Raw genomic sequence first — 23765 nt, 5'->3', positions numbered from 1 at the left:
GTCACATAAGACAAACCATTGGAAAAGAAATATTACACACCCATCTTTCAATTTACAAAAACATAATTCTTTCCTCCAAAACTGCTGGTAAGGTAACAATTTGTAAACTGAAAACCATATTCCTATTACTTTACATGTTAAACATTCTGATTCTTTCCTGAAGTTTAGAAAATAATTAGAATCACCATTTTTACCCTACAAATGCATTGAATCATCAACATAAAAACACTATTGTATATAATAATTTACTATCCTATATAGACTAATCCAGAAGGAAAAAAGATAAATAAAAAAGTAAATATTCTAAGAATACAGACGCAATTAGGACCTATGATGTGGGAGGTGACACTATGAAAATGGTGCCTTCTGCTTAGCTACAAAAGACATACTGTACCTTCACTCTAATGCAAATGTCAATTTTGTTACAGCAAAAATCTGGGAACCAGGTGTAAGTTAATCAAGGGACAGGTGAATAGGTTTTATTATATTATATATTTGACAGGTACAAGATAAGAAATTAATCAGATATATATTAGCTCATATGGAACAGGAATTTTATGGCTTCACAGTTTGACATCAGTTCACATCTGATTAACGGATTCGAGAAATCTAAAGTACGCATTCCCTCAGCACCATGACCCTGACTTGACCTGTTCCCTTCAGTAGTTTAACACTGGAAAAAGCTGTAATAAAATGAAAATCTGCCTTAAGAGCTTAATGCAGTTCACGTCAAAATGCCCCCTATTACGTTTCTTTGCAGAAGGCTTTACTAAATCAAAGCATAACTTGTAAAAATAGGCCACAAATAAGTCCTTGCCTAGTCCACCTTATCTGCTTGTTATGTTCTCCCTGTTCTGTATCAAAAATTCCATGTACACTCCACGACAGGCAGCACATGCACAATGAGATTATCTGGCCCAACAATCACATGGGCAATTTAAGATTGCGTAGAGGCTATTTGGTGTAACGCTTAAACAGAAAGAAAATGATATGTAAATGAAGTAATACATCCTTTGTTAAACTGATTCTCTTTATGTGCAGTAAATACTGATCACACTATTCATGCCACTGATTCATCTTAAGTGAACATCTTGGTCAGCATTACTGTTTGATCTGAGTGAGGCAGGGCAAATGAGATTTTACACAGTTAGTAACACACTGCAACACTGAAACATGGGTACCTGATGAAATATTTATAAATCAAACAATTACAATCCAAATTAAATGACTGTTGCACAGAGTGAAAGAAGCAATCAACAAACAATACTGAATTTAGCAAACTTAACCTTACAAAATAACACACTAATACAGTTTTAAGAGCAGCTTTGAATTTGTGTTAAGTAGTGTGCAGAGATGTAGGTGCCAGATAGTAGGACTCAAAGCTATATACTGTACAAACACCTGAAGTAACAGGCTAAGTGCCACACAATTTAAATCATCTTAATCTCTCACGAGATTATAATGTAATGTCAAGGAAATGGAAACTAAATCTGTTTCTTCTTTGCGTTATAAAATCCAGATGGGCAGATCTGGTTTTACTTTCGTTTACACAAGAATAAAACGTATGCTTCAAGTTGGACTGCATGTTTCCTCTATAAGATCATTGATGAAACCAAAAGCCACAACAGTTTGCAAGAATCAGAGATGTGATGAAGTTACACGATGTAAAACCTGTTTGATATTATTAACATAACGCCAGAATAACAAAAAAAAAAAGTTCTATACTGTGGCTCTGATAAAATGTGAAGTAATTTAATGCATAAAATAAGCCTTATGTTGCTTAATGGTACCACTTTAAATTTAGAACTTCTGCTATAATTATCCCAGGCACAGCTACTTATCACAATTTGTGGGAATACGGTAATAGCAGTTCCAGTGAACATGACATATTAAAACAACTGTTTTTCAAATGCTATTTCTAAAGACTTACAGTATAAACAATTTTGTCAAGACCCCAAAAAAAGGCAGTTGTATTGCAGAGTCTTAATAAAATAAGCTTTTGAGTTTCTATTTGGGATACACAGTTACTTGAAAAGCCTGTATTACACAGTTTGCATAATTAAACTGTGAAAAGCCAGCAGCCATATCACCCTGCAACTCACAACTGGCAACCCACTGAAGCTAAGCAGGTGTGAGCCTGGTCAGTACCTGGATGGGAGACCTCCTGGGAAAAACTAAGGTTGCTGCTGGAAGAGGTGTTAGTGGGGCCAGCAGGGGGCGCTCACCCTGTGGTCCACGTGGGTCCTAATGCCCCAGTATAGTGATGGGGACACTATACTGTAAACAGGTGCCGTCCTTCGGATGAGACGTAAAACCGAGGTCCTGACTCTCTGTGGTCATTAAAAATCCCAGGGCGTTTCTCGAAAAGAGTAGGGGTGTAACCCCGGCGTCCTGGCCAAATTTCCCATTGGCCTTAACCAATCATGGCCTCCTAATAATCCCCATCTATGAATTGGCTTCATTACTCTCTGCTCTCCTCCCCACTAATAGCTGATGTGTGGTGAGCGTTCTGGCGCACTATGGCTGCCGTCGCATCATCCAGGTGGATGCTGCACATTGGTGGTGGTGGAGGGGAGACCCCATTACCTGTAAAGCGCTTTGAGTGGAGTGTCCAGAAAAGCGCTATATAAGTGTAAGCAATTATTATTATTATTATTATAAAAGAGACTTTATGACAAAAAAAACACATTCTCTAACGACAAAGTTCAGAAAAATAATTTTCACAGTAACATTTAACTGAAAATGTAAAGACATTGCAGCACAAACAGATAATTTAACACAAAATACCATTAAAAACATACTTAAAGGTCTCTTTTACATTGAGTTCCAAATACCTTAATCATATTACTGAGCTTGTTGTTTCATTACTGTCAATAACTGTATTCTCTCCAAAAAGGTTAGATGTATTTTGAAAGTAAAAAAGGTAAAAAGTCCACACCAGATCCTGAGTGGGCCATTGGGTCTGCAGCAGGGACTCAAACCCACATCCTGTCACTTACATCATACTGTATGAGTCCAAAGGCTCATCCACTATGCAGTGTTGCCCACAAATTTTACATGTACTGTACAAATTGCAAAACACTCTGCAATTTGCAAGCATACCAGAAGGCATCGCTATCAAAACTCTTTAATTTTGTCAGGTTATCTCAGTGCCATCTGTTCCACCTCTGCAACTTACTAACCCTACTGCTTTATAGTAACGTACACAACACTAATAAGGTCATAACACATACTGTATAATATATATACTGCATACTGTTAGTATATAAAGAATATTATAACCCACCATTTCATTGCAGCCCACATCTGACACACAACAGTTCGAAAACACAACAGAACAGGTGGAGAAGTGAGAAATGGTTTGATCAAATAAATAAAGAGGAAACTTGAGAGGCCATATAATAAGTCCAGAGTGGAGACTATCCAGAAACAGTACTATTTAAGTTAATATTATACAGAAACAGGGTTTAACATCCCTACGTTGCATGGCAAAGCCTGTAAAAATGAATTTCACATCAACACACACCCTGACATAAACAAACATTGATTAATTTAAAGATTAAAGAGGGCAATAGATGTGAGAATGTAGCTTAACATACAATACGAACACAAAGAAATCAAGCTATTTCACAGCTTGATGCAAGAAGCATGTCCTTAGCAAGAACCATGTCTGTGACTATGTGCATTTTTTTTAATCCTGACATGAAGATACAGTGATGTGCTTTTGGCTTGAGTACCAAAACCCAAGTGTCTTTACAAGCTACAGTACATGATATATATGCAGGGACCAAGAGATCAAAAGCAGGACTGCAAACAATACGAAAAAAGCATAATTACAAAGGAACAAGTAAAGGTTAATTTCACATTGAAAGATAGAAAGGAGAAACAACGTCTCAACCATACAGCCTTTTTCAAGTTGTGACACAGCTCCCCACTTTAACGTAATTAATTGCAGGTACAGAGAGAGGTTTTTTTTTCCCACTTAAAGTATCTCAAAGCTCACTTTAGGCTCACTTTAGGCTCACTTTATCTAAAAGTGCATCCCCACCTGGGTGACACACTCAGCCATTTTGCAGCAACAATCCCACTGCATTGGTGATCAGGCAGAGAAGTGACAAACTCACAAATTCAATTAAGATGGGACTTTAGGGAGTCTGTATACAAGCGCACAGTGGAGATTATTAGGACAAAGGGGTTAACACCATTAGCTCTTATGACACAGCATTTACGGGGTATAATAATATAGAACTGTTACAGCAGTCTAGATTTTAGCAATAGCATATGAAAATCTCAATTAAGGTTAATAAATTATTCATATGTATCACACAAAAAAGCAGGTACACTAGTAATCCTGAACGTAAACCGTAAAAGTACAGTAAAAGAGATAATATGAAAAAAATAAAATCAGCACCTTTGAAACATGAATGTGTTCAAATTAAATTTGGAAAAAATAATGAAAATATTACAATAGGATTTTTTGCAAAACATTTGTAAAGAAAATTTGAAAAAGTAAAAAATACTGCATACTATATTTATATCCCATTAAAATATGTGCATTTCTTCATACTAAATATATTTATATAATATTATATAAATTATATAATATAACACTTATAGTAAAAGAATATAAGATAAAAAAATAATGCATGATGCAAAAGTCTAGCCCATTAATTTGTGGTAGTAGAAGTATTCTCATGTTGTCAAAACACTAAAGGTTGTTATGAGCTAGATACAACTAAAGAAATTACCCTACAACTTTTAAACATCAATAAGGGAACATCAAGGAGAAGCTCTGTAGGACTCTGATGAAGTAGGCTATTTATTAGTTGCACAATATAATATTCATCTAAGGAATCATAGAGTTCCAGAATTGGGCAACTATAACTTTCAACAAGGAACAAACGGACATTCATATTTCTGATTTCTACACTGTAACTCACAGTTTCTGTGCATTACACCTCAACTTCATCATGTGCTTTAAATGTAATGTTATTCTAAATAGTGGATCATAAATATTCCCCAGAATAAGAGCCCAGATTGTGCTGTTTACACTGCATGATAAATCATTATAAAATGATTATAATTATATTTATAATTATTCTTATAATTATAAGAAAAACTCAAAATGACACTTTAGAGACACCTTTAAGGATCTTTCTGTTGCATTATTTAAGGATTAGGAAAACTTAACATCACTTTCTTAAAAACACCAATAGAAACCAATACATTTAAATTAAACAAGAAGCAACTTTTTAAGGAACTCATTGCTGTAGCACAGCATATCTCACAAAAAGTACATATTTTTTCCACCTGGAACGCATTAACAATTTTTCAATATGACAAGTTTGCATGTGATAATAACAAGGCCACAGAACAGGTAAAACTCATTTGTAGGATTCAGAAGGTCTCAAAGAGACAAATAAGGAAGTATATTTTGCAGATCAAAAAACAGCTACTAAACAATACATCTCTATAGAAAAGGAAATGAGCCAATAAGAACAAAATGAGTTATGTTGTACAGGGTAAGAGACTGCAAGGTGACAAGATAAGCAATAAAAAATTAAGATGACCAGAAAACATGCAGTTAAACAAATAGAAATAAATAAACTTGTGCGATACAAAATCTCATCCCATCACCTTCTGAACCAGCCCACATCTTCAACAATTCCACACATCCTGAAGACTGAAAAAAAAGTTCTAGCAAAGTCAAAGAAGAAAATGATGCCTTGAGAAACAAAGGCCTCTGGAGATGCTTAAATAATCAACAATCCTCTTTAAGATTCCTTTATGAGCAACATAATAGCAGTAATATGACATACTGTAGAAGATCAAAAAGAGAAATAGAAAACAGACCACATCATAAATCCAGAAAGAAGACACGAGTTGAAGTAATGTGATCCCCTATTGCTGTTGATACAGTTTTCCCTTGTCTAATTTAAGCAGGTTGGATTAAGAAGTGGTGCTTTAAATGAGTTATGCATCTAAATATACAATATATACTAAATATGCAACATTTTATGCATTTTGAGAAACAGTTTATGGCCAGATACTTTATGAAAGATTTTACATGAATCCTTTCTACACTGGATTATTTTAATATTATCGAAATGATGTATTTGTGTCTGTGTGTGCCCGGTAATGGACTGGTGTACCGTGCAGAGTATACTCCACCTTGCACCGACTGCTGGCCGGGATAGACTCCAGCTCCCCTGTGACTCTGAATTGGATTATGCAGTTAGAAAATGGATGGATGGATGGATGAAATCATGAAGAAGAAATTTTGGCAAATGGCAGGGTGCAATATATTCACTGGCAGTTAAAATGAGGATAAAAGAGACGCATCTTGTCATGCTTCCTGCTTTACAAGATGATGTAATGAATGATAAGTAGAACCACAGAAGTGCAGGGAAAAAGATGGGACCTGACTCCTGAAAGACATTAATTACTGTATGCAGATAATGCGTCTGATCACAGGACCATGCCAAGACATTCATTAGATACTGTATGTGGGTGGCAGTAACATAAAATAAAACCATTCAAATTTACTGTTAACACAGCCATCAATACAATGCTAGTTAATCTTTAAGAAAACATTCTTAATACAATGTAAAATGAAGATACTGAAGGAGTTGAGGAACGGAAGAACCAATCTAAATCCCAAGAAATGGCAAGGCCACTTTAAAAGATCCAACCAAAGGACGGACGTTAATGAAAAGGAAGTGTAGTGTCCATTGATAGAGATTCAGAGAACATCTTCTGTGCGGCCATGCTCAGGAAATCTGGAAGCCAAGTAAATCAGGTCTGAAAGCAGAAATGCAGAGGAGCTGCTGGCTGAGCAGAACTGCCACAGATACAATCAGGAAGAGACCTGAATGAGAAGTGACAGCTCTGGAAGTCAGAATAAGAAGATGGAGGTGTGAAACTTCAGTGGAGACTCCTCCAAGAAGCCCTGTGGCTCCTCAATCCAGGTGGTCAAGGTGTGGAGGGTCACCCTTGCGAAACAAGGAGAAGAATGGCGGAAAGATAGATGAAGGTGTGCACTCTAATTTAGAGCAGTGTCCAAGCCTTAAAACTGGGTGTCACCTCTGTGCAGTGTTCCGAAGGAGCCTACATTCTATTCTAGATCTAAACTTCCAGACTGAGAGTCAATTGTATCATTATTACAAAAAGAGAAGGGGTTACTTTTATATACTTTACAATAAAGAAAAGTTTGATTAAAACATCACAAATTATAAACTTCATAAACTAAATTGATGGCCATTTGCTCATTGGCACAAATGTTATAAAACCATGAGTCTGCTCTTCCACACTGACCTTTTGTATTATGCATACCCAGATCACTCTGTGGAGAATATAGCTGAATGTAGCTACTAAATTTACAGCTTGAAAGTAATCTACTCTACTGTGTTCATTAACTGAATTTACTGCAGAAAGCACTTTGGGGTAATAAAATCTTCTAAATTAATGTCAGGCACACAGATGCACACTGATATTTTCTACAACAATAAATATTCTGTTTGTAGATTTGTATCTATAAAAAGTACTTAAAAATGCGAATTTTTACATTTAAAATGCTTTTAACTCCAAAGGATCCCAACACACTTTACACATAGGAGGGAATCTACGTCATCTACAGTACCACTGAAAAGCAACAACCACCCAGGTAAAATATTGCAGCTATTCTGGATCAGAAGACCCAGCAAAACAGATGGAGACAAGACAGATTGTCTCACCATTCGAATTCAGGGAGAGATTCAGGGAGACTAGTTTGTGCTAATCCAAAGTGAAATTCTGCAGCCAGTACACCTGGATTAATATCTCTACACTTTTGAACAACTAGGATGTGCTCTTAGATGACCAGGTAATTAAGACCTTAATTGAATATCTATTACAGCACATTGTCCCTTCGTCCCTGTACTGGGACAAAGGTTTGGAAATTCTGGTTCAGAGGTAAGAGTGCCCCCTACCAGTCTACAAACACGTTGCTGCTATAAGAGTTTCCTAGAGGCCTCCAAACCCCAGTACTGACCAGACCCATCTTTTCTTAGCTGTTATACTGAAATACCATTGCTGATCCTTCCTGCTAAGGCAAATCCTCATTAATCTATGATTTTCATTTGCAATACAGCTGTGGTGTTCTCTACTGAAGTATAACCCCTGGGTTTTATCTTTAAAAAATTACAACAAATTGCCTGAAATAAAAGGATTATAATTTACTTAACATTAAATTAAAAATAAATCCCTATTCTTTGCTGGGGACCTTCCAATAACCAAGATTTAAAAAAAAATGTTAAAACGGACCTAGAGAGACCTTTCTGGAAGACAGAAAACGATTTTTAGTTTTGATCCCTTCATCCCATTCAGATCACAAGCAGTTACATGCAGTAGGATGACTTAAAATAATCAAAACCAAAAAAAAAAACAAGGATAACTGACAGTTTGCTACTGATTCTACGTCCGTCGTACAATTATTCATTACAAGCAAAATCAAAACGAACTGGTATACAAGCAGTTCACATACTGTAACAAGCTTCCACTTAAAATGTAAGTTAAAACTTTTAGGAAAAGTAAATAAAATTCAAGTATGTTTTACACACACCTGCTCCTGCGGATGATTCTTTTCCAAGTCACGGGTGACATTATGATTTTTAGGTTGAAAATCGTCTGATGATTGTAATTAAGGAACTTTATGCAATATGTTGCGCGCAACACTAACCGGTTCATAGTATAGGATCACATCCACGCAGCTCTGTCGCGTTTGGTCTGAGTAACACTGAAGAAAATGCGATGTTTACAGGATGTGTCAACGTGCGTTTAAATAAAGTTAAAGTACCATTGAAAGGATGACAGCAATTACAAACATTTTATCTCTCGTGTCTAGCTGATTCGGGTTTTAAAAGAAAAAAGTGACTTTTGCTGTGTGAATCGATGGATAGGCTAAGCGATAAATATCGTGTCGAAAACAGTTACGCACGTTTAGAACTACAGTATAGTATTCATGGCTACCCGTTCACCGCTCGCAACTGTAACAGAATCGATCCATTCAGTATCACATTTATCAAAGTCCCTCCCACTCAGAACTCTGACTTGTGAGGCAGCTGCACACCAGCACTTGATTCTGTGGCGACCTCTGAACACCGACTACAATTATACTTTGTTCTTACATAAAACTTTGTTCTTACATTTGTAAAACACAGTGAAAGGGGCAGAATTTCTACCGTTTGGATTTTTGCTGGATTTTAAACACATATGAACAGCTTGAATACAAACTTATAGAGTATATTATATAATAAATTATACTGTAACGTACCTTGTACGAGTCTGTCGCCAGCAAGATGTTAAAATCCTGTGCAGCCATTTCTTGGGAACTGAAGTCAGGCAGGAATGTCCGCCTTTCTGGCTCTTACTTTCTTTCGTGTAAAAGCGTGACTTTTAAGACGGAGAAATACTGCTTACAACTCCTACCTACTGCTGCTTCCCGAATGTCAAGGTTTGAGTGCGGCAATGCAATGCTGTTACTACAGCGTCCGGGGTACAGAAGGGGAGGGCCTGGAGCCTCAGCCAGCCTGACTGCGTGCTGCGTGAGACCGATTTCTCGTAGACACTACCTACTGGAGTGACGTCACGGCTTGAGAGGAGGAGATCCTGAAACAAAGTTTCGATTTCTCCTAATCAGATGAGTGACGAGGTTCAGTTTCCTGGCACTAAGATCAGACTAAGTTTCTGTTTCTGTCATATTGTCTGCCAGAATAGCAATATATCCAGGGAACAATTATATTTACATATATTATTAATAATAATAATAATAATAAACTTTATTTTATATAGCGCCTTTAAAGGTGGTGTCTCAAAGCGCTTTACAGGATGACAATAACAATAAATAAGAAGACTACAACAATAAATAAGAAGATTTCACAAGACAGGGCACAATTATAATTACAACAATACAACAATAACAATAGAGGAGACCGTGGAAGGTAGTATTAAGAAGAGCAGAGGGGTGAAGAATGGAACCAGTTAAGTAAAGGCTTTTCTGAAGAAGAAGGTTTTGAGTCTGGATTTGAAGGAGTTTAGAGAAGGTGACTCTCTAATATCCTTGGGCAAAGAGTTCCAGAGCTTGGGGGCATAGCAGGAGAAGGCCCTGTCGCCCATACAATGTAGACGGGCTTGGGGGACAGTAAGGAGGGCAGAATTTGAAGAGCGGAGGTTGCGAGGTGGGGAGTAGGGCGATAAAAGTTCAGACAGGTATTGAGGTGCCAAGCCATGTAAAGCCTTATAGGTGAGCATGAGGATTTTAAAGTCTATGCGGAATGTGACCGGAAGCCAGTGCAAGGACTCCAGGATAGGAGTAATGTGAACACTTGCACTAGACCTGGTCAGGATTCTGGCTGCTGAATTTTGGACATACTGCAGCTTGTTCAGAGTAGATTTAGATACCCCAGGGAGTAGAGCATTGCAGTAGTCAATTCGAGAGAATACAAATATGTTGATCAGCTTTTCAGCCACAGTTAACGATAGCATAGTCTTGCGATATTTCTAAGGTGAAAAAAAGATGTTTTGACAGTATGCTGTACATGTGGGTCGAATGTTAAGCCAGAATCGAATATAACCCCAAGGTTTTTCAATTTTGATTGAAGCTCAAGTACAGAGCCATCTACAGACAGGGTTACAGGAGTGGCTTTACGAAGTTGATGGGGGGTACCAATAAGCACGACTTCAGTCTTGTCATAGTTAAGATGAAGGAAGTTTTGAGTCATCCAAATTTTTATGTCAGAGATGCAATTAGAATAGAGACAGCCACAGTGTCGGGTTTGGTATGGATGTGTATTTGAGTATTGTCAATATATTCTTACGTTTACAATACAATAAACATTGGGCATTTATAATAATAATTGCTTACACGTATATAGCGCTTGTCTGGACACTCCACTCAAAGCACTTTACAGGTAATGGGGACTCCCCTCCACCACCAATGTGCAGCATCCACCTGGATGATGCGACGGCAGCCATAGTGCACCAGAACGCTCACCACACATCAGCTATCAGTGGGGAGGAGAGCAGAGTAATGAAGCCAATTCATAGAGGGGGAGTATTAGGAGCCCATGATTGGTAAGGGCCAATGGGAAATTTGTCCAGGACACCAGGGTTACACCCCTACTCTTTTCAAGAAACGCCCTGGGATTTTTAATGACCACAGAGATTCAGGACCTCGGTTTTACGTCTCATCCGAAGGACGGCGCTTGTTTACAGTATAGTGTCCCCATCACTATACTGGGGCATTAAGACCCACATGGACTGCAGGGTGAGCACCCCCTGCTGGCCCCACTAATACCTCTTCTAGCAGCAACTTTTTCCCAGGAGGTCTCCCATCCAGGTACTGACCAGGCTCACACCCACTTAGCTTCAGTGGGTTGCCAGTTGTGAGTTGCAGGGTGATATGGCTGCTGGCCATATCATCTTTTATCTTATTTATCCATATTTATCTTTCCCTTAAGTGCCTGGATAGTTTATACAGGTAATGTACAGTATTTGTTGTCTGTCAAATGACTGCTAGTAGTGCGGCTGTACTAAATTCACCTTGTTTCGCGTTTTTCAATCAGTTTGAACATTCATATGAACATTTTAATAGCAAGCTGTCCGTTTTAATAACTTTCTTTGGTGTTGATCTCTTAAGAAGAACCTGTTTTTTTTCACCTTTGTGGCAGAAAAACAAATGACAATTTAGTGACGTTAAAGTATAACTGGTGTCTTGACTGATGTCATGACGGAGATTTCCAGTGTTAAAGACGGAACATTAATTTAATACGTTTAGTTTATTTTGCTTTTCAATTCAAATGCCACAACACCTTTTCAGTTAAACATTACTCTGAACTCTGAGACGTTAATTAAGCAAGTCCTTCCGTTTCAAAATCTATAGTGACTATCCCCTTGCAGCATACTTTCACATTAACGACTGTCCAGTTCAGTTGTAATTATTGTTTCTATAAACGTACGTGTAATAGAAGTAAGACATTGGTCTATAATTATTAGGTCCAGGTCTGTTGATTTTATTACTCAAAATTACAAATTTTCCAGTCACTGCTAATTAACCCTGTCTTGAATGATTGTTGGAAGAGTTAAAATAGTATCCTGTTCCTGGATTGGTAGAATTGGTAGAATACCACCTGGCCTTAAATATGTATCTATGCTGAACTGTTCTGTGTGTAACAGTTCTGCATCTTTTGTACTAATTCTGTTGAATATGAAATTTTACTCAGCCTGAGGCATGCTGCTGATTTCTTAAATGAGTATTTCACTCAGGTGCTCATCAAGTATGTGCATAGCTAGGACCCTATGCAGATAGTAAAATGCGGAAGTAACTGGAGAAGGACAACAGGGAAAACACGATGAGGATCAGGACGGGATGACAGACAAGAGGGCATGAGGACAGTGATCCGGTGCTCGGGGGGCATGGCACAAGGAAACAAGTCCAAACAGTCCAAGGGGGAAATCCGGGGTGCAGTCCAGGGTCCAGGTGCCGGGAGAACTATCCAAGACAGTTAAAATCCGGAACTGTGTCCAGAACAGGGAGTTAAAAGCAGGATAACGAGGCCAGGTGCTCCGAGCCCCGGACTCAAACGGTCAGGACGCCGTCCTGAAGCCTAATCCATCAGTTCTCTCCTGGACCCACTGGTACGCGCGCTTCCGGGTGTCCATCTTCCAATCCTGAGCCAGGAATAGCGAGAGCACCAGGCATTTTGATATGCGAGTATGGTTCGACTGTTGCACTTATAATTGTTCATTCCGTTTTGTTCTTACTTTTGAATATTGTGGCGCCCTCGCCTGACGTTGCGGCTAAAGAGCTGAGATGCGTGCCGAAGGGCAGGATTGCAGGAGGAGCCATACGGGGGACTGAGAGCTACTGGTCAGCGCGGGTTGACCATCTAGTGCCGTTGTACATTGTTGTGGGCTGTTGGGCCATGTAAATAGTTACCCCCGGTTTATACCCTTTTATACCTGTACCCACTTAACCACCCTATACCTATGTACCTGTACCCCAAGTGACGTGAGTGTGTTATAACCTTCTGAGGCTGTATTTGTTTGGTGGTGTCTTTGCTGCTATGCTGGCAATAAAGAGCACTTTCATCTCTAAAAAGGCTTGAGTTTCTCTTGGGTGCTGGTGGCAGGGAGCCCCCATTACCTGTAAAGCACTTTGAGTGGAGTGTCTGGAAAAGCGCCATATAAGTGTAATTAATGTAATTAATTTTTATAAGAATAATTGCTTACACTTATATAGCGCTTTACAGGTAATGGGGACTCCCCTCCACCACCACCGATATGCAGCATCCACCTGGATGATGTGATAGCAGCCATAATGCACCAGAACACTCATCCCACAGCAGCTATTAGTGGGGAGGAGAACAGAGAAGCCAGTTCATAGAGGGGGATTATTAGGAGGCCATGATTGATAAGGGCCAATGGGAGATTTGGCCAGGACGCCAGGGTTACACCCTTACTCTTTTCAAGAAACGCCCTGGGATTTTTAATGACCACAGAGTCAGGACCTCGGTTTTACATCTCATCCGAAGGACGGCGCTTGTTTACAGTATAGTGTCCCCATCACTATACTGGGGCATTAGGACCCACATGGACTGCAGGGTGAGCACCCCCTGCTGGCCCCACTAATACCTCTTCTAGCAGCAACTTTTTCCCAGGAGGTCTCCTATCCAGGTACTGACCAGGCTCACAGCTGCTTAGCTTCAGTGGGTTGCCAGTTGTGAGTTGCAGGGTGATATGGCTGCTGGCCATATTATTAATTTTTATCATAATATCTTTGAGTTTGAAAGTTCTTATGGATCTGGGACTCTGAAATGCAAATATAGTGAGGATAGTGACAGAACAAGTGCGAGTAAGATGCCGAATAGAAGTGAAAATGTGAGTGAGGTCATTTGTGAACCATACCAACAGTGCTGTAATTCTAATTCCAACAGCATGATAAATGTGATGTGGAAGGAAGTAGAAGGTGTGCTCGATGTGATGTCTTCGCCTACTTTGGGACATGAGACTAAAGTTGTCCAGCTTGGATCCAGATATCACTTCTCTGATTGCCCAACAAATGTAGCTCCATTCTTCACATTAACTTTTGAAGTAATACAAACATTTGCAAAATATGCAGCTTTATTTGTAAAAATATGAGTACTTTTCATAAAATGTAGTTAAATATTAGTTATTTTTAGTACATTAATAGGTGATGACTTTTATCGGGTAAAAAGTGGACGTAGTGTAGGCATACAGTAGGTGGTTCACCGGATCTGTGACTTGGTGTAAGTGGTCCGTGGACCATAGAACTTTGAGAACTACTGATCAACTGTAGATGTTTCCCATTATTATTCTGGAGAGATTTTACTACATCCTCCACAATTCTGTTGCTGTCGTAATCTTTCTCTCACTAGGTCTTTTCATTATACTTTTTGCCTGTGCTTGCAATTCATGGAACTACTTTTCTTTAATTATATCCTGTTCTCAAATAATCATTTTAAAGTACTTCCTTTATCCTTAGATTTTTCCTAATTGATTTATTAAACCTTTTGGGCCACTGCTTTCTATATAATTTACTTTAGCTTGGGATATTTCCATTGTGTGTTTATCGCAGGATCTCATTAACTGGTTCCTTTCATTCTCTACTGATTGTACCTCTATCCCAACCCCTTCTACTTCCATTAGGTTTTGTCTAATTTCTTAATAGGTTCTGATACTGACAACTTTAATTTAAGGTTCTACTTGTATTATTTCAAAATACTGTACACTTCAAAGCATGGATTGACATAGACGAGACAGTCTCATAGATGAGACATAGATGAGACGGATGGCAGTTGACATACAATTACAGAATCAAATGATTTAGGTTCATAAATTGCACACAATTATAAATATGGCAGTACATGTACAATAAGGATAACAGTGTGTAGTAAGACGACACTTACTAATTTTTACCTTAATAAGATTGAGAGTGTCCTGACCGGTGGTACTAGGAGCCACATGTGGTATGGTGGAGCCACAGTACAGGAGAGAAAAGCCATACAGAGGGTTGTGAGGTCCATGAAGAAAATCATTAGGACCAAGCTACCCTCCATCGACCAGCTATATCTTGACTGCTGCTACAACCGGGCTCGAACTATACTTCGGACCCAATTCACCCTGGCCACGATCTGTTTTCACCACTGGATTCTGGTAGGAGGTATCGCAGTATCAGAACACTGACAAATAGATTCAAAAACAATTTCTTCCCCCAAGCATTCCGCATCTTAAACAGCTCACATTAGCAACTGCACATATAAGCACCTGCACTTTATGGTACTGCACTGTTTGTACTACAGTATGTCCTGTCTTGGCTGTATTATAACGTCTATTGTCTAAATTTATTGTCCATGTCTGTTTGGCATTTGTGCCCCTTTTTTTTCTCTAATGTTACTGGGTACAGCTGAATGAGTAAGCATTCCAATACACTTGTTGTATATGGCAAATAAAGAAATTTTGAATCTAGTGGGTAAGGCTTGGACTCATAACTAACAAGTGTTTGAGTCGCCACTGCTGATACTGGTGTTGTATCTTGAGCAAGGCGCTTGACTCCAGTTTCTCAATCCACTGGGCTCTATACAGGAGGGGAGGGAGCATTGCTGGGTGGTTTTCCTTGCGATGGAGGTTTCCCATCCCGGGGGAGTTACAGTATGTATTCTCTAGTCCATCTAGTACAGAAACCAGGATGAGCTGTGGCCTGATGTCCTGGTGTGGCTCTAAAAGATGTATGGGCCTCATATGTACATCCTATGTTGATCACACTTTTCTAATGGTTTTCTCACCTCTGACTTCCTCACTATACAGGCATGTTCATTAAAAAATGTTTATATCAGTATAGGCATTCTGTCTTGTAGGTGCTATGACATAATGAGTAAGGAAGTGGACATTAGATGTGTCATATGTCAGTATCTAGCCGTCTTTCCTTTTGGTTTTTCCCTAGCATTTGAGATGAAAGTTGAAATCAACATCATTTACATTTATAAAACAAATTACAACAGACAGAATAAAACATGCTTTAAAAAGAGTAAGCTTGAAACTAGTCATAAAATAGGAATGAGATGTCAAGTCTCGAAGTCTGTGATACACTGACATATACATTGTTCCCACTAGTAATTTAAAAAGAACTCTCAGATGTTATGTTAACCTACAACCTTTTAAGGTATTCTATAAATCTATATGTATCTTTTAAGAAAGTAGTTTTTTTTGCTTCAATTTTTTTTTAACCATAGTCATTTTAACCCAAAGTCATTTTAAAGATCATTAATGGATTTCGCTCTATAGTATTCCTCAACTGAACTTGAAGAGACAATGCTCTGTATAAGACTGTATGTTGATGCAGTAGAATTCAAATATCCACATTGGATTTAAGAGAGGTAACAAATAAGAGGAAATCATTTGATCCATCTAGCTTTTTTGTAGCCAAGTGATCTGAGTATCTCATGCAGGTGATTCTAACAACTACCTGTAAAACTCCCACAACAACAATATGAATAATAATAATAATTGCTTACACTTATATAGCACTTTTCTGGACACTCCACTCAAAGTAATGAAGTAATGAACTGTTCTCCAGCTCTCCAGAATTTATCGCCTATGTCCAATGGGTTGACTTTGCCCATGTTTGAGGATTTTGAATTGTTAAATCAGTTCCTTCATAATTTTCTCTATTCAAGGCTAAAAAGATTACATTATTTCAGTCTGTCAGAGAATAGCTTTACTTTAATATCAGAAGAAGGCTATCTACTGTAGTTATTCTTCTTTGAAATGAATGATTTGAAATGAGCAGAAAAACATTTAATTTGGGGAGCAGAGTATGCACAATTTTCTAAATCAGTGCCCACTTCTGGATTGTTTAATTTCATCTTAATATTTCTGGATTTAGGGTGGCACAGTGGTTAGCATTGCTGGGTTCAATTCCTGGGGTGCTATCAATGTGGAGTTTTTAACTGTGTTCACCCACAGTTCAAAGATATACTGTGAATTGTCTTCTAGAAAAAATGGCCCTGGTATGAGTGTGTGTGGGTGTTTGTGTCTGTGTGTGCCCTGTGATGGACTGGAATATTGTCCATGGTGTATCCTGACTCGTGCCCATAGCTTGGTAGGATAGGGACTGGTATCCCTGCAATCCTGTATTGGAATTAAAAAGGAAAAAAATGGAAGAATTCCTGTATTTAAATTTTGCCCTTTTAATTACATTTCCCAATGTTCTGGTTGCCTTATTGCTTCACCACCTAACATAGAAAATGAAATGTGTCACAGGACACTTTGTTCTATTTTCTCAGTTACAGAGTGTAACCTGAAACCATTGCAAGGCATGCAATGGGACACATTTTGTCTCAGTTCCCCAATAACTGGGATTTTTATTAAAGTAATAATAATTAATAATAATTGCTTACACTTAAATAGCGCTTTTCTGGACACTCCACTCAAAGTGCTTTACAGGTAATGGGGACTCCCCTCCACCACCACCAATGTGCAGCATCCACATGGATGATGCGACGGCAGCCATAGTGCACCAGAACGCTCACCACACAGCTATCAGTGGGGAGGAGAGCAGAGTAACGAAGCCAATTCATAGAGGGGGATTATTAGGAGGCCATGATTGGTAAGGGCCAATGGGAAATTTGGCCAGGACGCCGGGGTTACACCCCTACTCTTTTCGAGAAACACCCTGGGATTTTTAATGACCACAGAGAGTCAGGACCTCGGTTTTACATTTCATCCGAATGACGGCGCCTGTTTACAGTATAGTGTCCCCATCACTGGGACTGACCAGGCTCACACCTGCTTAGCTTCAGTGGGTTGCCAGTTGTGAGTTGCAGAGTGATATGGCTGCTGGCTGGAAGTAGGAAGTAAAGAGTCTTGCCGTATTCAAAGTGATCTAAACATAGCGGAATTCTCTGCACACAGCTTGCACCATCAGCATCTCTGTCACATCCTCCGTGACACACCACAGTAAGCCTCTAAATGCAAGTGTTTGTATCAGTTCTCTTTGACACATAAGCATGGTCACATGTGACCCGTATCTGGTGTTTCTATAGCTAATTAATCACAATGATCAACATTGTTGAACTTGAACTTGAACTTTATTGCCATATGTAACCGGTACTGGTACAATGGAATTCTTACTTACAGAAAGTCTCTCGATTGTAAAACAAGTGTAAAAAACAAGACAAAGTGCAAACAGTGCATCAAGACAATGTACAAACAAACAATAGACAATGTGCAAGTAAGCATGTACTGTAGACAGTTTGAATGTAAACAACACAGACGTGTAAACAATGACTGGAGATGTGTAATAGATAAGAAATCATAAAGAGGTAGATGGTGATGGTGTAGGTGTGGTCCGAGGGGGATGGCTAAATATGTTCGCCAGTCTCTCTGCTTGTGGATAGAAGCTATTGAAGAATCTAGTGGTAAGTGACCGTATGCTCTTATATCTCTTGCCTGAGGGCAGTGGGGTGAAGAGCTCATGCCCGGGATGGTGACCGTCCTCTGTGATGGCCAGAATTCTACCACGGCAGCGGTCCTCATAGAGCTGTTTAATCTCGGTGAGACCACAGCCAATGATCTTCTGGGCCATATTGACCATTCTCTGCAGTGCCTTTCTTTCTCGCGAAGAGGTGTTGCCATACCACACGGTGATCCCGTTGGTGAGGACACTCTCGATGGTGCAGCGGTAGAAGTTCACCAACACATGTATTGGCATCCCCCATCGCTTGAGGCACCTCAAGAAATTAAGGCGCTGCTGAGCCTTCTTCATGATAGAGTCAGTGTTCACAGTCCAGGTTAGATCTTTAGAGATGTGAATTCCCAAAAACCTAAAGCTGGTGACTGTTTCCACTTCCGTTCCATCAATACTGAGTGGGCTGTGAGTGTATGGCCTGTGTCTCCGAAAGTCCACTATTAGCTCTTGGGTAGCTGTTGGGTAGCTGATTCCAGATTTCCCCATGACCCTTTTTATAAAATGCTTTCTCTTTATAATTTTAATTGCACTTCACATAGTTTACTATGCTCCCTGCTTAATTTTTTACTGTTGATTCTTAAGATGTTTATTGGGTTGATTTTAAGAACTTTTTGAGTACTTGAATCAGGTCTTCTGTTTTAAAGACCAAATATTTTCAATAATTTTAGCCTGTCAGTATAGGACATACCACTGATCCCTGGAATGTGCAGTATCTGCTCTTCTCTAGACTGAATCACAAGCAGCAAGATCTGTTTTAGTATCTTGGTGTTTCAAATTGTCCACAAGGTATTACAATTGAGTTTATGAGGTCTACTAGTGCATTGAACAATTTTAACATTACATTCCTTGTGCTTATTGTTATGGTGCAAAGTTATTGCTTATTTGTTACATTTTAATCTATACAACAAGAAAGTCAGTGGGGCCAGAGTGGAAATATTTGATTAGATATAATTTAGTCCATGGCTGTCCAAAATTGGTCCTGTAATTTTAATTATTTTACTGTTTTATGTTCAAATTGCACGAGGTATATAAAAGGAAATACCTAAAGCTATACAAAACTCTCATATTTTACCTCACATTTTTATAACTTGTAAAGCTGTAAGAGAATATCTGTACTTTAAGTATTACTTTATCATTTGAAAGTAATCATATCATACCTTTGTGACTGTGATACTGTAGGAAAATATCTGCAGTGTTGCATAGGACTGCAATACAGGTCTAATTTAAATATGTATTTTAACTGAAAAGGTTAAATATAAGTATGCATTATATGTTAAGGAGTTTTATATGTGTGTTTTATTAATCAAATGTTAGCGACCATTCAATGGAAAACTATGTTTACTTTTCTTGCTTTTCAGTTTAAGGTTATTGTAATTACTCTAAAATACAATTGAGAACAAAATTCTTAGATTTCTTTCAAGTCATTAAAATCAACTGACTTGCATTAATTCAGTATAAATATAAGGAAAAGTTTAGACCACTGTAGGTGATTTAGAATCTACACATAATTCCTGTCTAATTGTTAAAAATAGATCAGACCCCTCAGATCATTGTATTGACAGAATATATACAATTGAATCTGATAGTTTTTGTACGGTATTGTAAGGTATTTTTATTTATATTTGACTGCCTGTATACAGTACATGTATAGAATCCACTGAATGTTTTACTGTACTGTATGTACTCTGTATTATATACGGTTTCATACTTTTCATTTACTGATATACAGTACATTGTTTTAAGCCATGTGTTATTCTATACAGGTGGTTACATGTTTCAGCTTCATATAGTTCTTTGTATTTACTGTACAGTACCTGCTTGAAGACCATGGATTTCAAAATTACAACACAAACAAAACACTGATTTTATGTGTATTTTTTATTTCTGATACAGAAGCAAAATACAAAAGGTTCTTAAATTATCAAATTACTTTTCCATATGGAGAAATACTTCTATTTGAAGAAACGTGCTGCACCACTACTAAAATTCTTTAAATTCAATTATATCCTGGATTGGTATCACGGTAGCACATTGGTTAGAATTGCTGCATCACAGCCCTGGGGCCTGAATTCAATTCCTGGGGTGGTGTCTGTATGCATTATGTATATTCACTCCATGTTAACATGAGTTTCCTCTGTGTGCTCTGTTTTCCTCCCACAGTCCAATAGGAAAATTGGCCCAGGTGTGAGTGTGTGTGTTTGAGTCTGTGTGTGCACTGAGATGGACTGGCATCTCATTTAGGATGTATCCTGCCTTGCATCTCTTGCTTACAGTACCTGGGAAGGCCCCAGCTCTCTTGTGACCCTGTACGGGATAAAGTGGATAGAAAATGGAAGGATGAATGAATGGATATCCTGGATCCACATTCCGGATGAGAGGAGCATGAATATCCAATTTCAAATAAAGACTCCAACAAAGTTAAAGGTTGAACAGCAATTCAATTCAGTTAATATTTTTCTCTAAACATCTGTAACACTCTTCCAACCAATAAAAAGAATAGAGATTTGTAATCGTCATTTTTTTTAAGAACAACCCTTTCATGTGTTATCTATATTAATTCAATTATGGAAACAAAAAAGTTGAAAGCGCCGGAACAGCATTTAAAAATGTTTCCTTTATAAATTAATAAAATCCTCAGCATTGGTATGCTGGCATTAATATGCATATAAACCATGTTATATAGCTAAATTGCAGAAGTACGTAGAAGAGTTTGTGTCTTAAAGCACTTATTAAAATGCATTACCCCTGTATTACAATAATTTGTATGATTGATAACCTATGTTGTTCCTGTAATATGCATAAGCATATAAGCATGAAATAATATTCTGTTTCAGTGTAATTCCTTGCTATTTTATCTATGTAAAGTCAGTTTAATAACCAACAACATAGATTTTCTGATGATTTTCAGATTAAAGTACGTCACAAGAGTCTAGAAGGTTTCTGTGTGTACTGAAAGATGTTATTTTTAGAGGGAATCATTTAAGTAATTGTTTTTTTTATAATATTATATATAATCAATGATGTTTGGTAGATGTGGAGCTACCTGACATGAGATATAAGTATGTATTTGATTTATACAGTATGTGCACAAATGTTTGGATTTATTCACAAATGATTATTTATTCTCAGTAAATCTGCAGGTCAGACATAATCCAGTAGTTGTGAAAAGCATTCTGTTTTATTATTAAAATGTTTGGTGTTGCTAATGACACATTTAGAAGAGTTGTGCTCCCTGGAAATGTACTGTTTGTAAACTGAGGAACTAATCTCTGTAGATTTTCTTTTTCATAATAAAGGAGATCCCAAAACGTTTTTGTTTCAATCAAAATATTAGGTTAACATGGTTTTGCTGAATGTTGTCTAGTTAAAGGAGATGCCATCAAAGTATCTGTGGGAACCTCAGTGTGAATAATGGATGTAATACGGTAAATGAGATTCTCTCAGCTTTAGTTATGTCTCTGAACAACATGTTCCAATAATATTTAAATTAAATTAAAATAGCAAGGGTTTTGTTGTAGTTATGAGACTGCCTTTCAAAGGAACATAAACCAAAAACATTTACATTGATGCATGATTTTGTATGATTTAGGGCCTAGATGGTGGTGCAGTGCTTAGCATTACTGCCTTGCTCAATTATGGACCTACTGCAGGGTGCAATCTGAGTGGAGTTTGCATGTTCTCTCAGTTTTCACATGGGTTTCCTCCAAGTGCTCTGGTTCCCTCCTTCAGTCCAAAATACTGTTAGGTTAGTTGGCCCAAGGTGTCTGTGCTTGTGTCTGTGTGTCTGCCCCATGAAGGACTGGCGTCCTGCCCAGGGTGGTCCCCGTTGTTTGCCAGGATAGGCGTCGGCTCACAGCGCTGAACTGGAAGAAGTGGTTGGAAAATGAATGGATATATACTGTATATAAATAATGGTTTTGGTTACATAAGTCACTGCTCCCTCAAATGAAAGATGGATCAAATAATAGAGTGCAACCCAAAACAATTTAACAGATTGACTCTGTGTGAAAGGTACCTTGTTCATACTCTACTCATAATGACAAAAAGTTAACTACTGTAATGCAGATTTTTATCAAATGTTGTTTATCAACCGTTAGCTTTTGTTAAGATACAGTACATCACCCTCTTAAATATTATAAAAACAATGATGAAAAAGGTGCTGACATTAGATGTAAAAAATATTGAAGATTACGGAATTAGGATTTTGCAATAAGAAAGCAGTTGAAGGGTATTATAAAGAAGGCAAATGGCATAAATCAGTATCAAAGTTTGTGGTTTACTAAAGGCTTACATTATTTCTTTAGTAATTACAAAATATAAAATATATAATGCAATCCAAAATTTACATACAAAAGCAAGGCCAAGGCATACTACCTCTAAGGCCAGAAAGATTATTTCAGAAATCCAAAGTCCTAATGACAGCTGAGGACAGGAAGATAAAGCAGACTCTGGAATTAATATATGTGATACAATACTTGGAAACTAATTGAAAAATGAGCGGTCTATGTAACTGCAGACCTCACAAAATCTTTGCCTTAGAAAATGTAAAATAAATTAATAATTCTATCTGAATCATAATCCAGTTTACTTTTGTTCTAGTTGGTGTACTTTATTATATATTCTATGTGAAAAATGTTTACCATGTCTATATACAGTGTATATACATTATACATATTTATAGCGTGTGTTCATGTGCAGTGCATACAAATACAATTTGCTATAGCTTGATAGTATTGCTATCAAACAACCCGACACAAATAAAGCAGACTGTGACTCAGAATGTAGTCCAGTGCCTAACACAAAATTCCAGCCTACTAGAATAAACCAGAAAATTTGATCTGATTAATTGAAACGTATGAAAGAAGAAACGTGAACACTGCACGCATGATTTTCTGTTAAGGAGGTTGAGTACGTAGAAGAGCCTAGGTGTGGTACAAAAACTCGCAAACTGTCTATGTGTAAATTTCGGATTAAAATAAGGCAATCAAAAGCAAAACTAATCCAAGACGACATTGAACAGGTCAAGCCCAGACTTAATATTGTACATACAATTGGGATGAAAGCGGCGAATCTTGCGGGTCTGCAACTTGAATAGGCAATTGTTTTAGTATTATTATGTGAGAGCCATATGCCACGCCAAGTCTGCTTACTGTCAATGCGAGGGACAGCACCAGCCTTCTGCAGCCTACAATACGGTCAACATTTCGATTCAGCACCCTGGACAGCTCCCTGTGCCCCTGCA

The 23765-nt window shown here is 38.0% G+C and overlaps 1 protein-coding gene across 1 annotated transcript in view; it reads right to left on the bottom strand.

The window, feature by feature from the left end:
- nampt2 (nicotinamide phosphoribosyltransferase 2) overlaps positions 1-9598 on the bottom strand; it is a 39293-nt gene extending 29695 nt beyond the window's left edge. The window contains exon 1 of the mRNA XM_088636218.1: positions 9311-9598. Coding sequence (XP_088492344.1) covers positions 9311-9358 — 48 coding nt within the window. The 5' untranslated portion in view covers positions 9359-9598. The remainder of the gene's footprint in view (positions 1-9310) is intronic.
- Positions 9599-23765: the final 14167 nt, after the last annotated feature.

This window comes from Lepisosteus platostomus, chromosome 6 (genome assembly GCF_059453375.1).
Source record: "Lepisosteus platostomus isolate fLepPlt1 chromosome 6, fLepPlt1.hap1, whole genome shotgun sequence".
NCBI lineage: Eukaryota > Metazoa > Chordata > Actinopteri > Semionotiformes > Lepisosteidae > Lepisosteus > Lepisosteus platostomus.
The sequence above is the reverse complement of the archived record's forward strand: the minus strand, read 5'-3'. Positions and strand labels throughout refer to the sequence as shown.